The sequence below is a fragment of the Aplysia californica genome, unplaced genomic scaffold (genome assembly GCF_000002075.1).
Source record: "Aplysia californica isolate F4 #8 unplaced genomic scaffold, AplCal3.0 scaffold00505, whole genome shotgun sequence".
NCBI classification, from domain to species: domain Eukaryota; kingdom Metazoa; phylum Mollusca; class Gastropoda; order Aplysiida; family Aplysiidae; genus Aplysia; species Aplysia californica.
The window spans coordinates 141,365-158,659 of NW_004797775.1; the positions used below are offsets into that span (position 1 = coordinate 141,365).

Consider the following 17,295-nt stretch of genomic DNA (forward strand, 5'->3'; position numbering starts at 1 on the left):
CTAGGCCTGTTGTGTTTTTCGAAGTCTCTAATTTGTGAAGAGAGAAAAGAGTAATCATAGTCAAATGCGCATGCGTTTAAACATGTTTTCATTTGCGACAAGATGGCGCATGCATTCAGGTTCCTACGACGATGAACATGAGTACTGTTTACACAGTGTTTTCCTGTCTGCAAGCCAAGATTATTCTAATAAGTTTCTAAATCTTTCCCATATCTAATTACAAGCACAAGGGGAGTAGTCAATTGTGTCAACAGATTCAATTAAAATGTCTGCTGACGAAGACACAGAGCTTCGAGATCTTGTCGCTCAAACTCTTGAAACTAACGGAACTTTAGGAAAGATACGGGTAAGTTTGAAACCACAAGTTCGACAGTAACACTACTTAGATCTACAGACCTACATGATAGAAAAAGAGATGAAGCAAACATGTTCTATAATTTATAGCATAATTCTTGTATCACGAAAGGCCACCTCTATTCTCAAGCGCAGGCGAGTCTTGGCTATTCTCACCCAGTGGGCGTTCACCGTTATAGTTATAGCCTAGCCTAGGCCAACCAGTGAAGCGTTCACCCTGAACCACAAAATTCTACACTGTGATAACAGAATTATAGAATTCTGTGCTGTGAACAAACATTCTAGATCTAGACTAGATCTATTACTACTGTTAGTGTTAGCCTAAAACTAAAAGCGTGCAATTTTGTCTGTCGGCAGTGGAGAGAGAGAGGAGTAGCGCGAGAACTTCCGGGCAAAACAAAATGGCGACCCGTGTAGTTCGGCTCGATTCGGAAAGTTAAATAGCCGTAGCATCTTTGTAGACAACCAAATTAATTTAGATCTAGATTCTAGTTTTGTTTCCTCACCGATAGACAGTATTCAGAAAGAGACACAGAGAGAGAGAGGGGAGGAGTAGATCTTGCGAGAACTTCCGGGCAAAACAAAATGGCGACCCGCGTAGTTCGGCTCGATTCGAAAAGTGAAATAGCCATAGCATCTTTGAAAACGATCAAATTAGCTTACTTTTGTACTATAACGTAATTTTTTCTTGGCTTTTATCAATTTAATCATCCACACCGATAGAAGTATGGAAGAGGCTAGCCGTACTTAATGACGGCTAGACTGGCAGTCTAGCCGTACTTATTCTTAATATGATGGCTAGACTGACCATTTACAAAAAATAGGCCTACTGAATTGTAAGTATAAATTTTTAGTGTGCAGTACCTAAAGTATTTGTATTTGAGACGAAACCAGGTGCCTTAATGACAGTGCATGTATTTTAAACCTCCTGTTTTCTAATTCTAATGTTAATAGGGCCTAAGATAAGTACGGCTAGACTGGCAATCTAGCCGTACTTAAGTACGGGTAGACAGCCAGGCTAGCCGTACTTAAGGACGCTAGACTGTCAGGCTAGCCGTACTTAATATTGATGGCTGAATTGTAAATGAAATTTTTAGTTTGCAATGCCTAAAGTATTTGTATTTCAGACAAAACCAAAAGGTGCCTTACTGACTTGCATGTATTTCAACTTGAATAATTACTAGATCTAGATCTAATGAGACCTGTGTACTTAACAGGCTTGAATCGATAGGGCCAAACGTACTTAAGTACGGCTAGACTCTCTTCTTAGAAGTATTCCAAAATGAGGAAAAACAGGTCTTGTTTCACACCGGGTGAGAATAGCCTACGCTGGCAAGTCTCACCCGGGGTGAGAGGTAGATCGTAAATTTATTCTCACCCGGGGTGAGAATAGCCACTTCTATCACGAAAACATGGATTCCAAGAAAGAAGAGTGACATTCGTTAGCAATGACAATGAAAAATTAAATTTTCATCCAAATTGCTGAAAAATGGACTTAAATGAAAAAAGAGTAAATTCTAAGAACTATGGTTTTTAAATTTTGAAAACCCATTGATAAATAAAAAAGTTATTGGGATTTTTGTTTGCAAAATGTTGGAGGACCTTCATATAGGAAAAAATCGCCAAAATGTGGGACATGTTTTGATGTATTTTGAGGAAAAACTGTTCATAAGTCAATAATGAATTGGAGCATATGAATGAAACTTGGCATCTCCATGTGATTTTTAGTGCCGAATATAGTTCTGCTATCACTTTTTCGATGTCTTCATTACTTTGGATCTTAGAGACTGATATTTGCGTGAAATTTGTTGAATTGCGTGACATCGTTTTTACCGCGACGCGATCACCCCTTTTAAAACTCAGTAAAGCGCTATCGGGAAAACCTGCGATGTAGTCATCGGTGACCCATTTGGTTATAGGCAGCCAATCACATGCCGCCTAGCGATCACGCGCCTCTTGCCTGCCGGCACCTCGCATTTGGAATGCGCGATCAAGTTTCTAGATCTAGGGTTTTATCAATGGATGGGTGGTAATTTTAAGTTGGTACGGAAAATCTACTAAACGCAGAGATCTGAAATTTTACAGCAATAAAGAAGACATGCATGTGGGGCGCTTGTGTGGTCGGCGATCAACCCGCAGCTCCGCTTAGTTTTCGAACCGCAGAGGAAATTCGCACAAACACGGCAATATCTCCGGTTCTAGTAATCGTTCGGGATTGTACGCTGGCATGTCGTTAGTTTAACCTTTCCTCTGGCTGGTTGCCGAGTTTCATTTATTTTCATCCAGGAGTTTTCCCGTAACAAAGCTTAGAAGAGGGTCACTTCTGATTCCGAGCGGCCCAAAAAATACCCCTCGTGCGGAGGCCGATTTCCGGCCCAAGGCGCAGCGGGCGATTGGCATTGCTACATTCGTTAATCGCATCGCGGCGTTGCAAATAGGCACTTCCTATGTTCTATAGTTGACACAGGGGGTAGAAACTAGTGAACTATTGCAGTTTTTATCTGTACTGGTCTTTACCTGGCCTCTGCTCTACAATAGAGATCACCACCAGAAACTCGGTCACTCAATGGTGACCTAGATTTTCGACTACATTCCACTAGGCCTAAGGTCTTAGTAATATTACCAAATTTGGTGTGTGTACAACCGTCACTTTATACAGCCAGTCAAAAGCCAGTGTAGTGTGCTCTCGTTAGCTCCATGTATTCTCATGTTCTTTTACTAAGTCACTGCACTTTTATGTATGCATATTTCGATCTCGAATTTCTAATTGTATTATAATACTACTGTACTGTACTTTGTATATCTGTACTACTAGAACAAGTAAAGTAAGCACTTGTACTGTTGTGACAGTATTTGCCACTAAATTGCCATTTGCAGTAAGTGGCAGAATCTTGATGTTTGAAGAGGCGAATTGTAGCAATGCCAATTGGGCTTCCGCATGCAGCGAAAATCTGGTCCCCGTTTGTTTGTGAATTTTTGGACCGGGTCAGAACGATAGTGACTAACTTTCTCGAGCTCTTTCTGCGCTATTTCTGGACCAATGTGAATGAAACTTGGCCGCAACCAATTAGAAAATAGGGCAAACTAATGATATACCTATACTTTTGATGTCGGAAACACTTTCATATCGGGTACACCGAAACCTATTAAGGAGTTCAATATTCGATACCGATATGGTAAGAGATCCATCTTCCTTCTATAGTGTGTTCAAATCTGAACCTTCTTTGTGGTGTAGTTGTGCAGAATTTATCACATATCCAAAGCGTTCATTGGTCACTAGAAATAGGGCAATGGGGGGCGCGCGCATCCGGTTGTTTTTCTCTATGTTCCCCTGTAACATCGCAATGGGGGTATTCCGAGGTGAGCTTATCTCGCCTCGGGGTGTTCGCATCTCAAAGGGTAAAAGGGGTTTTAATTGAACGGCATGTTTTAATTATAACAAAATAACTACGACATGGTTACTAAATCTGACTGCAGAAATGGTTTCTCTTCTCCAAAACACATCGGGTAGCCTCTTTTCTTTCTAACACTCCGATTAATTACTGAGATATCATCGATTATCTGACAGAATCTACTACTGCGTTGTCCCTTGTTTAGGAGTATTTTCCTATATGTGGGTCATCCATATTTTGCCGACCTTTACAACCCAATAACTTTTTTATTTATGAACCGATTCTTCAATTCAAGAAGCATAATTCTTAGAATTGAAAATTCTTTCTTAGATACCAAATAAAAATGGGCTAAAGCGAGAAATTAAATTTTCATTAAAATTGCTACGAAGTGAGTCCGAATTGACAAAAATTATATTCAGACTCTGAATTGAGTCAAGCATGATGTCCGTTCGATAGTAACTAACTTTCTCGAGCTCGTTCTGCGCTATTTCTGGACCAATGTGAATGAAACTTGGCAACCAATTTAAAAATAGGGCAAACTAATGATATGTGAAAGTCGAATTTCGTACTCATAAATTAACCTATACTTGTGGTGTCGGAAACACTTTCGTATCGGGTACACCGAAAACTATAAGGAGTTCGATATTCGACGCCGAGATCGTAAGAGATCCATCTTTCCTCTATAGTGTGTTCAAATTTGAACCTTCTGTGTCAAGTAGGTTTGTGCAGAATTTATCATTAATGCACGACTCCCCCTGTCCTAATCGGCTTTGCACGGAGACCGACCATTTTCCCCTCACTCTCTATGCAAATGTCTGTGACCTACAAATCCCGCACTGTTCCGAGCCCGTTCATTGGTCACTTGAAATAGGGCAATGGTTGGCGCGTGCATCCGATTGTTTTTCTCTCTGTTCCCCTGTAACATCGCAATGGGGGTATTCCGAGGCGAGCGTATCTCGCCTCGGGGTGTTCGCGTCTCAACGGGAAAAAGGGGTTTTAATTGAACGGCATGCTAGATTGTATTAAATTATATTTTATTGTTGGCATTGCTTAAAGTTATTAAAAAGGGTTTGCCATTATTTAGTCACACTGCCAACATATTCTTAAAAATCCCATGTTCTGATACAATGCTATAAATAAAATGGACTCATCCCAACACCCCTTTACCGCAAAATCGTAATATTAACACCAAAATTTTAATTATAACAAAATAAATATGACATGGTTAGTAAATCTGACGGTAGAAATGATTTCTCCACCCAAAAACACATGAGGTTGCCAAGTTTCTTTCTAACACTCAAATAAATTACTGAGATATTGTCGGTTTTCTTACAGAATCTGCTTCTGCGTGGTCCACTGTTTTGGAGTATTTTCCTTTATGTGGGTCATCTATATTTTGCCGACCTTTTCAACCCAATAACTTTTATTTATGAACCAATTGTTAAAATTCAAGAAAAATATTTCCTCCCTGCATCATAAGTATAAACAGAACGAGTAAGTTGAGCTGACCTTGCTGGGGGCAAAGTTAATTATGTCGACCAATGAGACTGCGCATAGTGATCAACCACTCTCGGCTTGCTGAGGGAAGAGGTGTTGGGAAGAGGCCACAGCTGTCGGTTTTGTGCAATGTGATAAAAAAAATAATTACAGAAATACTATAACACACAACAAAATTAAATTAAACATGTGGAAAGACAAATGGTGGTGGAAGTAATGATGATGCTGTAGTGATGGTGGAAAGACGCTGAGTTGTCGGTTACTGTGTACTTAGACACTGCCATTGGGTAGATCTAATGAGAGTGCAGTCTTTTGACTTTTGACACGATTACACAGTCCTAGTAGGCAATTCTAGTTCTAATTGTGGTTTTACGTAAAATCTCCAGACGGCAGTTATATTATGTAACCTCCTTACACTCACATAACTCACTTACAAGCTGAGTCCGAATAAATATTTAAAGCATTTCTTTCGGACCTGAGTCCGTATAGATAAAACCCATATTCGGACTCGAGTCCGAACAGATCTGGCCCAGAGGTGCTGGATAGTGAAATTCTTTTGACTTCTGTCAGGTTGAAAAAAACAACTTCTGCAGTGATACAGAGTCCAAGAACTGTGTCTAAAAATAGTCTAAATATCTCACATTCACCGAAACTTACTTTGAAATGAAATTATATGTCTTGTGTCTTATGGACTCTTGTGGTTCAACAGAAAAAAGAGTGGAATTCCGTAACAAGTGACCACTATGAAATAGACAGAGGTCTAAGGTTTGGGTTAGGTGTAGGGTCAGGGTTAGGGTAAGGTCGTTTCTTTATTGTGTTTAGTTTATAGAGGTGGTCGCTCGTTACGGATGTCAGGCCAAAAAACTAAAAGAGAAGACTGACAGACTGACTGTTATGATTCTTGAATTATGATCAGAAAGCTTCAATTTTTTATTTTTTTGAAAATTGAATTTTTCAGGCCCAACTGCGAGCCAGCGTGTTCCTAGCTCTCGAGGATCAAGAAAATGGCCAGGTATGACTTTTCATGAAGTGCCTGTTAAATGAAAATCACACTTAATCCTTGAAGAATAGTATCACAAGTTAAAAGTCTTTCGACCTACATTTTACATCTTTTTGAAAATATGACATGATGTTAATCTTTGTTTAAGAGAGGTCTGTGCTTTGATGATCTCAAATAGTCTATAAAAACCTCAGTAAATGAGTGATGTTTACTCTTCAGTTTTGTAATTTTTGTATGCTGTGTCACTGTATGTTTCTCTTCAAGAATGGGAAAATGAGGTGTACTTAATTTTTGAAAAAATATTGATGATTTTTTCATAATTATGTCGTGGATTTATGTGACATTCACATTGTAACAAGTCCCTTGGTTATATTAGTGGTTGCAATATAGCAGCCTCATCTTTTTTATATTTTTTTCAATACTATTGAATTTGTTTGAGCAATATAATGCAGTTAATTGACATTCACGTATATGTGAATAGTAAATGTGCATTTATTTTCTTATTTTATCATATTTGTTTGAATTTCGAAGATGGTTTTACATGTTCAATTTGTATCAGATAAGAAGCAAGAAAGTTTTGTGCTCGTAATGATGGTATTTATATGATATGTTATATAGTGTATGTTGGGATCGGGGGTTCCATATAAGTTTACGGTACCTTAATGTTCATTTCTTTCTTCATTGCAGAGCAAAACTCCCTTCTTAAACAAAGGGCTGCGAAGCTTTTTATCCACAAAGGAAGGTACTGATTTTAATAAATTTCATTAGCTTTTAAAAATTGCAAATTGTTTCCCGACTTTCTTTCCTGTTTACTTGTGCTTTTTTTTTTTTTTTCAATTGTTAGTTTATTGACCAGTTATACAAAGTATGGCTGTGTCTGTTTTTACCTTGGGTGCCTGACTTTTATGTGGGGTAGGAAAGCTGTTTGTGTCATTTTCATGCCATTTTTCTTCTAGTCTCATCTTTTTGTTGAAAAGGACTTGTGTAGTTACAGTATTGCAGTGGCAGCATAAAAGCCTTGTTTGCTCAGATTAATTGATTTCAACTGTACTGGTTGATTGGTGTCTTGAGTAATGTCAGAATTTTAGCCATGCCTTATGGTTTTTTGTTGTTGTTGTTTTCTTTTTTCTCAGCAGATGCTGTTCTCTTAAACTGTACAACTGTACTGAATTTAATAAAATTGAATCCTTTGAGATATGTGGTGCTGTTTTTTTACCAAAATTTGAAATAGATTAAGAAAAATTTAAGATGTTATAGGAAAAGGGGGGGGGGATTTTTTCTTTAATGTTTGATGTACATAACATTAATTGCAGTCCATCTTTTCACCTTACATGTAATCCCGTAAGCTAAGAAATCTTCATAGTTGCAGGATTGTGGCTGTCTCAGACCTGATCAAACTATTCTGACTCCTTAACACTACACGGTCCACGTCCAGTCATGCCTATTCTGTATGAGGAGGTCATAAATGAGTCAGAAACAGTCTAAATTCATTCCTCATGAGCTGAATGTAAATGGATGCAGACTCATGGGGAGGTGATGTAATATATTTTGCGTTCATTACAGAGACTGGTATCTCTCGCTTGCATGTATGATGGAAAATAAGTTCCTGTGTCTAGGATAGACTAAGAGAAAAGCAGTTGACTTAGCAAAGTCCCTGAGGAGTTGGAAAAAGGAAAGGCAGTGACATGAAGAACCCCCCCCCCCCCTCCAAAAAACAAAAAACAAAAACAAGACAGGTAAGAAGTAGCAGTTGGTGCTTGTATCCTCCCACTACCTGCAGACTCATTGTTTGAGTCATTTTTCTTTAAAAAAAAAAAATCAAAATCTAAGCCACTAACATAGCTATAAATGGTTGCATCTACAGGTCAGCTCACAGCCAGTCTTGTACAGGAATTCCTAGAATTTTTTAACCTGGAGTTCACCCTGGCTGTGTTCAAACCTGAGATTGGCTTGGTGTGTATCATTTGTTCTGTGGATGTGGGTGGTTTGCGGTTGTTTTGGTGTTGTTTACTCCTTCTTTCCTGTCAAACATCTATCATCCTTATCTTTCCTCCTCCTTTTATGTGTTTGTTCCTCTCTTTCTCTTTTACAACACTCTAATCTCTGGCGTCCACTTGACTCAATTGTATTGCAATTGCAGTAATATACTTAGTAAAGCAGTTCTGTGGGTGTCAGGTATTTTTTGTTTCTACTAGTTTTGTTTGATACTTTTTCTGCCTTTGAAATGTCATGTTCTGTGTCAGTTGGGTAGTGAATTACTTCGAAAAGAAGAAAAAAAAGACACACACCCCCTCCCCCCGAACAAAAAGGGAGGTCAGCGGACACATTTCTCCGCTGTAGCATTTTAATTTCATAAATGATATTTTAGTTTTCTTTTGCTTTGCCATCACCTAAAAAAATAAGTCAAAATAAAATAAATACAGTATTTTATTGTAGACTGTTTTATTCCCCTGCCCGTTTTCACCCCCCCCCCCCACTCTCTCTCTCTCTCTCTCTTTCCCTCTCTCTCTCTCTCTCTTTCCCTCTCTCTCTCTCTCTCTCTCTCTCTCTCTCTCTCTCTCTCTCTCTCTCTCTCTCTCTCTCTCTCTCTCTCTCTCTCTCTCTCTCTCTCTTTCCCTCTCTCTCTCCCCCTCCCCTCCCCTCCTCTCCAGGATGCTTTACAGTATGTCCTTGTGAGGACAAAATTTATTAAATTGTTGTGAAAAGGAGCTATTGGGAACTCATTCAAGCCATTTTGTACTACTATAAAATGTCCCTCATATCATTTAACTGTGTTGTTTTTCAGAATGAGCAAATGAAAAGAACTGAGCTGATAAAAGATTTGAACTTGAATAATACGACTGCACCCCCAAACGCACCACTTATTACCTGCTTGCTGAAGAATGACGGGCAAACAAATCAGCACAGATCGTCTGTTGGAGCCGGAGATCATAGCCATATATCAGGGGTCAGTATACAAGACTTTCTCGTGTCCTTCTTCCGCCTGGGATTCAGTGCAATTTTATTATTTCTGCATAGCTTCCAACTAGTATGTAAAATATATACCAGGTGACCCCAAAAAAACTTTTGCCCACAGAGACACCCATAAAAAAGGTTAAAATAGAGATAGGAACACAAGATTTCACAGACATACTATGTAACCATCCGGATTTATTGTGACAGATTAACAAATAAAGATTCGAAGTTTGAAGGTTAAGTTAGAGTACATACTTCATGTGACGTCCATTTCGGGCGATACACGCTCTGCGGCGCTTGGCGAAATTGTCTGTGACATTTTCCATTTTCTGAGTCTTTGATGTACCTGGATCTTGTACGGTTCAAACTTCAGATCGTACTTCAACATACGCCGAACAGATTCTCTAGCAATAGTTAATTCAATACTATGACGACGAACTAGCTTTTTAGGTTCTTGGCTCACAGACTCCATCACCACTGCCACATTCTCAGGGGTGTGCACTTGCATCGGTCTCCCACTGTGGGTGACCCTAGTTTTCAGTCTCTTGTTTTTATTTTTAACAGAGCTATGTGATTTGAAGTCAGCCACCCACTTAAGTATTGTTACTTTACTTGGTATTTTCTTACGGTCTTTGGTATTAATTCCAAACCGTGTACAGAAGAGATTCCGTGTCTGCTTAGGGAACTTTGTATCGATATATGTTTCAACCATAAAAGTACATTGTTGAACAGTGGACTGTATTTTCGGAGTAGCCATGGCTGCTTGCAAGGTACTGTTGTTTTTGTTAAGTGTTTCTCCTTCCGGATGGTTCTGCTTGCTTCCTGTTAAATCTTATATGAATTGTGCACTTTGGTAAGAGAGCTATAGGCTTTCCTGCGGGTAAAGGGTTTTTTTTTTTTGGTCAGTAGGTATTTATTACGTTTTTGGGGGCCTAGTACGGAAGTCCATTTTCATATAGGAAAATATGCATTTCCATTTTCTAGTTTTGCACCTCTAGGACTTGCTGATGCTGAAGAAAAATTATGAACTTTCGAGACGGAATGAGAATGAAGCCATTTAGTCAATTGGAGAGATCTTTTTCTAAGGTCTAGATCAAGTTTGAATAGCTTGAATTTATTGAATGAAGAAAATGTTTGTGTAAAGGGTTTGTTGGGGGGTGTTACTTTATCAGTGCCCACCATCCTGGTCTGCCATGTGGGTGAGTCTTGTTTTATTTTGGTTTTGAAAAGTTGGCATTTATGCTTCTGGCTGATCTCTGTTCTTTTTATGATTTGATTGATTTTATTGTTGAAATACTGATAGGAAATGTTGACTACTTGTTTGTGTTTTTTGTGTAGTGGAAGCCATGGTACTCTTATGCCTGTCACCTCTTATTCTTTATGTGTGATCGATCATCTTTTGCTTTTCTTTTGGTTTTGGAAAGAAGAAATTAAAAATGGACATGTTAAGTAATTTGTCAATTGGAAATGGGGGGGGGGGGGGGGGGGGGGTGATGGAAGTGTGACTATTCTTCTTAGAAATGGGATAAATGAGAATATGTGCTATTTAATAGGATCAAAATTGGCCTTGTGGCTTGGAAGAAGGTTATGGCTAATTTTTGGATACGTCAAGAGTTATATGCTGCTGTCTGTAGATTCTGCTACTTTGCAGTACTCTGCTATTGCTCTGTGTTGTCTTTTTGAAAATACTACTTGAATAGTAATTGTTCTCTCAACACAGCTAAACCGTTTTTTTTTTTTAAATTCGGCGGCCCACAGACAGATTTCAGTTTAAGACGACTACACTATTTGTGTACTTTATTTAATTTGAGGGAACAAAATAATGCCTTTCTTTCATGGGTGGCATTTAATTCTGTACTTTTCTTCACAGAGTGAATCTCACAGGGTAAAGTATTGTTGTGTGTATTTGAAACGATTGTAATTCAACTGTAATGTTTGCAATTGAGAAATAAATGCTAATGCTTTCATATCGTAGTAGAGGTTGTGATGTGTATTCTTGCTTTCAGCTCTTATAATTCTTATATATCATTTTATATTATTCTTATAGAATAAGTTGTAAAACTAGCTTTTTACTCTGTTGTGAGCTGAATCTCTGAATATATGTAGTGTGTGAAATTCAGTGACACTCCTTTATTCTTAGATTTCAAATGTGTATTTGTCTTTTCCCATCAATCTATTATGCTTACTAATTTGGATGGACGACTTCTGGTTCTTTCGAGATGCTTTGACTCTTCTTTATCTTTTAAAAGGTCCCAAATATGGTCTCTTCTGTGTCTCAAATGTTGATTATGAGGGTGGTTGGTGGGTGCCACTGGTAGTTCATACTTCTGTTCTTTCCTTTTCTTATTCCTGCCTGACTGGAAGCTCTTTTTTGCATGGCGTGGAACACATACTTTACAGTTCGGCACATCCTAACGGAATGTGTCGACTTTAATGATATACATACAAAATAAATATTTTAAATGTAAAGATGTCAACACTCTTTTTGACATTGTTAATCCGAGAAAAAATTTAAGTTATGTTAAAGAAATAGGACTGTTAAATAGGATATAAAAATATATAGTTATCAGGCGCGGTTCGTCCATTGAGCACGGTCGTGCAGTGCCGCCCACAATTTTTAAAGTTTTTATTACGTAAAACACCCACAATAATAAAATAAAAGGAACCAGAAACAAACACTAGCCAAATATTATATAAAAACAAGGTCCTCAGTGGCGCAATAACTGTCATTTCTGTGTCTATAGCGCCGTAAAACATCTACTATGCTATGCCAAAGTCCACGCGCTTTAGCTAAACATAACAGGATACTCAACCGTGTAACCTGGCCTATAAATCGCTGTTGGGGATAACCCAAGCGATGACGACATTCGTAGCGAGTTTGGCGGTACATTAATATTAATAAGACGGCACATCTCAAATGTGCTCCTGCCGAATAGTGCCGAAACATAGCCCACAGTTGGCAGTCTAAAAATAAACGCAATAGACCGTACGCTATTCTTTGCCAATATCATGTGAGCCCCGGAGCAATCCAGCGGGGTGCTCAAGTGAATTGTGATTGGTTCATTGTATGTCTTGCCACTATTTTAAGTGACTCTGTGACCGTGAACCTGAGGGAGGTGAACATGGCCGCCCTATGAGTTGTGCTTTTGATTGAATGGTTTTGTAGTGGAGTAGTGAAAGTTATTACTTGAGTGGTCAGTTCCAATACAGGATGAACGAAACTGATGTTTAGCTAACAAACAAATTTAGCACTAGAAATCAAAGCGACAAGTAAAAAGAATGAAAATAAAAACACAAGGTCCTCCCTCACCAACCAAAAGATCTTAAAATTATAGATTCTACACCGTCTCATTTACAATGCCCTTGACTATCTTCAGCATGCGATTGCTTAATTGTGCACGTCCACTTTTTAGCCCCTCGAGCCGCCCCTGATAGTTATCACTGTCAGTGTATATACATACACTGAAATTAATATTGTAAATACGAATGTAAATAAGTCTTTACCATATTTACACAAATTTTGATAAATGTCTGTCCGTCCTTTTAACATGATAATGATAATAAGACCGTGTGCAGTTGCGAGCTCCGAAAAACTCTTACTAAAACATGACTAATCATAGATTTGTTGCGGTGAAACCTATTGGCACTTAAATGACCAAAATTGAGTCGATTGTGCCGTAAAACACCTACTCAATCAATCATGACTGTCTTACTCTTTTCTTGAACTAAATGACCATCATTGTGTCGACATAATTCTCTTTACTCGAACAAAGTAACATTGAATTTATGTAAATAAGAGACTTTGTTTTCATGATAACCTTTCCCTCTTTCACTGTGTAATTCTATATGAGTCTTTCATGCTATGCTTTGTAGCTTGGGTCGAAGGTCTTATTTCTGGGCATCTTTCAGCCTTTCATATTTACAACCTTTGTTTACGTTGATGCCAAATACTCAGATGGGAGAGTGAAAGAAGTATTTTCATTTTAATGAATTGTTACTCTTTTCCTGTTTTAGTTTAGTCAAGGAACAGAATTCCATGATGGCATGGAAAACTATCAGAGCCTTTCCCTGTCTCAAATAGCATGAAGCAAGGCCGTGTACTGGCTCCAACTCTTTTCAAAATTATGTTCACTACAATTTTGCTGGAAGCTTTCAGATATTCTCCACCATGTGTGGCCATGAGGTCCAGAATTAATGTAGTGTGCATAACACAAAATTCCTAGCGAAGTAAAAAGCCAAAAAAGCTGAAAAATCCTGCAGTGCTAGCAAGATCTACAACTTCTCTTCTTCCTGGGATGGTAAAGGTCATCATCAGTACATGATGAACAAACGATTATATTTTTTTTAAAAGATGGCATCCAATGGAATATATTTTATTTTATGCCCCTATTACTGACCTTTTCTTTATGTGTGACCTCACAAGAACTAACTTCTAGTGTCAAGAGTCATAGGAATTTTTAGATGACTAATTTATCTTGTGATTTTCTTTTTTTACCACAACAAGGACAACAGTTAAGCTGCCAGTTGTATTATTTTGGAAATGTACATTTTGAATTTTACAGGCTTTTGAGCTGGTTCTAGTCCTGCTTTTATGACCTTTGTCATCATGGACTTAATGTCTCCATATCTGTTTGAGGAGAGTGGATTTTGTTGTTGATGGGTGACTATGGGTGACTAGTTCAAGATGAAACTGCAGCTAACATACTCGTCTTTCAAGTGAGTGAAGACATGTGTTTGAAATTCTGTGGAGACTGGATACACCTGAGGTTATTTACCTTCTGCCTGTCTGTTCATATTATCGAGAAGATTTTTTTTTACATTGCTCTTTTCTTGGTTTTTATTTTCAGGACCTTTCTGAAAAACAGATCTCAGATGCAAGGGAAAAGTTTAATTTCTATGATAAGGTACCGTTCTCCGTTATTATTTTTTTGGTCTCATTGATAGAAATATTAGTACACTCTTGAGATGTTGTTGTTGTTATTGATGGAGCAACAGCTGGGCTCTCACCCTTCTGTCCAATGCCTTATAGTGATAAGTGCCGGTTTGCTGCGGCCGCTGTGATGTTCCATAGAGTATTTTTGTTAGGTCTCGGAGGCAGAAGCGTAGCTCAAATGTCATTTTAGAGGTGGGCAGTGAAACAGGCACTCTTAAGATAAAATTTTCACTCCTAGTACTTTGTGTGCAGTCGAAAGTTCATGATGTTCATCAAATAGGCCACTCACCTTGTGTCATATTTCCATACAGTTATCTCTTGATAAATTTGTTATTTTATTGACGCAGTTTTTTTTCCCATTTGACTCCACAGGATCACAGTGGTGCCATTGACAAGGATGAATTACGAGAACTTTTTCTCGACATGTTTCCGAACTTTCATCAGAACATGCTAGAGCGTTACGTTAATGATGAATTCAAAGCTACAGACAAAAATTTCAGCAGCTGTAAGTAATAACATGCCTTTTGTAATCAACAAATTCCCTTTTTGTCTAAGTCTGACTGATCTTGAAGGTGAAGATGTTTGTTAGTTAGTGATGAATTAGTTTTACTTGTTTGAATAAATTTAATGAACATTGTTGATGATTACATTTCACCTTTGTTTTATCAGATTACAGTCAAGCACAGATGACTCAAACATGCAAAAAAAAACCCGGGGCAGTGCCACTGACTAGTGTCTTTAGGCCATTCTCAAATGGGGGACATTTCTCGTTCAAGCACAGTAGAATTGTAAATGGGCTGATTCATGTCACGCTCATAACTGTGCCTGATCTACAACAGGGAACTGCTTTTTTTTCTTTCTTAATCCTTACTATTGTCATTTTCCTCTACTTCTTTTGCATGTTTGTCACTCTCTTGTGACTTGCTATTTCCGGGGTGCCTTGATAGTCGAAGCAGACCTTGTGCTGTTGAAGCTAGAGAGGTGAGCAGAATAAGTCTTGATTCCCTGTAAAGACTTCTCTGTTGACACCCACCCCTTGGCGCTCATATGACCTTATGCAGTTGCGAGCGCCGTAAAACCCTCTACAATAATAAAACCCCCCAAAAACATGCAAATTCGAATATATGGTTAACTGGAACAATAGTCCATTCCCAGACTGAACTGCTATGTTTTCTCTGTATTGGCAGCACTATTTTCTTAAACATGGGCATGAATATGTCTAACAGCTCATCATAAAAAGCCTGGTCAAATTTCCTATCACAGTGTGTCCCAAATTCAAATCGCTTTTGCACATACGGCTACAATGAAAAACAAACACATCCATCTTTATAGAGAATATTAGGTTACACAAGCCCACCTGACTGGCTCCCATAGTGTGATAAACATACTGCTGATGTCGGGTTAGTTACATTATCATCCCACATTACCTGCTGTGTGCGTAAGGATCTAGAACTTCCCTATAATCTAGTCATTTGTGAGGGTGGGTGCTGGTGTGTGATTGAAGATTGACCGTGTAACAGTTTGTTACGTTTGTGCTTGTTTGAATGTGTGTGTGTGTGTGTGTGTTGTTGTTGTTGTTGTTGTTGTTGTTGTTTGAATGTTATGGCATGGATCAGGAAGTGATTACACAAAAGTGGTGACATGCTCTGATCAGTGCTGGTTATATAATGATGGTGATCTGAGGAGAGAGAAATATTTTTTTGTCTTAAGGCTGATCAGCATCACTCGCTTTGTCTCTTACTTCAACATTGATCAAGGCGCAGGCACTATCCATCCTTTTAGCCTACCCATTTATCGATACTAGGTACTTTTCATGAAGGCAGTGATTCATTTTTGGACCATTATACCATCACATTTATTTCTTGATTTTCTTGAATATCTCTCTTATATTATTGTTATCACAAGTTACTCGAATTACGGATATGTCAAACACATTTGTCAACCCCTAACATGTCCAAAATATCTGTGCATGACTGTATGGTATTCTCATATTCTTCTTTTGATTGTTTGTATTTTCCCCTTGTTCTTTCCTAAAGTTGTGGGTGGTTGGTGGGTGCTCTTGTATGGTTTGCTCCTTCTTTCCTATGACACGTTGATCATGCTTATCTCTCCTCTTTCTTTTCTTCGTATGTAACTCTCTACTAATACCTTTATTCTTTGGCCCTTATATGACCCAATTGTGTTACAAGTGCTGTAAAGCTCAAACTAAAACTAAACTTTCTAAAGTTATTGACATAGTCTCCAATATTGTCTACCAAACTGCTATTAAGAGCTTTGTATCTTGTCTTTCAATTTTTTAACCTCTAGCATACATCTTCTGATCTATTTGTATGCAGATCCTTTAAAAAGGAACAAGTTAACACATAAGAAAATGGAGTATGTGGTCACAGTATTATTTTTTTTCAGACTTTTTGTTATGATGTAGGCATGTTGATAAAATTTTTGTGTAAATGTTTTCTTTACAATGTTTCAGCAATGTATTCACTGACACCTAAAGGTATTGGTTTCAAAGTCTGCGAATGGGGGAATGGCTTTTGTGTTTGTGTATTTTCTGTGCATGGAACACTTTGCACCGTGTCACTTTAAAAAACGAAATTATGTATCTGTATTCCTTTATCTAGTGAGTGTTTAAAAAAATTAGATTCTCATGTTGATGACTGTGTTTGTAATTAGTTGTGAAGAGTCAGGATCACTGTCTCTGTGTAGCATGTCGTTTCTTTGGTAGGGCTGTTGTGTCACAATATTCTTTCCGAGGAGGAATGAAATTTTGTCTTGTTGTCGGCTTCTGTTGTTGAGATGTGTTTTGAAGGATGGAGGCTTTTTATTCTGTATTGCATGTCATCACTTTGACTTCACCACTGTGTCACAATATTCCCTTCAATACCGTGTGTCTGGGTGAAGGATGAGTTGCAGCCAATTGTACTGTGAAGCATATTGTCACTTTGCTCTACTGTGTTGCAATGTTCGTTTCAACATGTTTGGATGAAGGAAGTTTGTCTGATTGTAGACTTCCGTTGAGATGTTATGAAGAATTTTGGTCTGTTTTTCTGTATAGCGTCGGTGGTTAATGGGTGTCTGATGTGGTATTGGTTTCAAAGTCTGCGAATGGGGGAATGGCTTTTGTGTGTGTGTATTTTCTGTGCATGGAACACTTTGCACCGTGT

The 17,295-nt window shown here is 38.3% G+C and overlaps 1 protein-coding gene across 8 annotated transcripts in view; it reads left to right on the forward strand.

Moving 5' to 3' along the window:
- Positions 1–65: 65 nt before the first annotated feature.
- Positions 66–17,295, forward strand: part of LOC101862887 (centrosomal protein 43) — a 37,132-nt gene continuing 19,902 nt past the window's right edge. For 3 of the 8 annotated variants that reach the window (XM_013086788.2, XM_013086789.2, XM_005105987.3), the window contains exons 1-9: positions 66–346; positions 6,202–6,255; positions 6,931–6,985; positions 8,108–8,196; positions 9,029–9,190; positions 11,069–11,083; positions 14,046–14,102; positions 14,504–14,636; positions 16,605–16,628. In XM_013086788.2, the coding sequence (XP_012942242.1) occupies positions 266–346; positions 6,202–6,255; positions 6,931–6,985; positions 8,108–8,196; positions 9,029–9,190; positions 11,069–11,083; positions 14,046–14,102; positions 14,504–14,636; positions 16,605–16,628 (670 nt within the window). In that variant the 5' untranslated portion in view covers positions 66–265. The remainder of the gene's footprint in view (positions 347–6,201; positions 6,256–6,930; positions 6,986–8,107; positions 8,197–9,028; positions 9,191–11,068; positions 11,084–14,045; positions 14,103–14,503; positions 14,637–16,604; positions 16,629–17,295) is intronic. The other 5 variants (XM_005105986.3, XM_005105991.3, XM_005105990.3 and 2 more) reach the window with 3 other exon arrangements.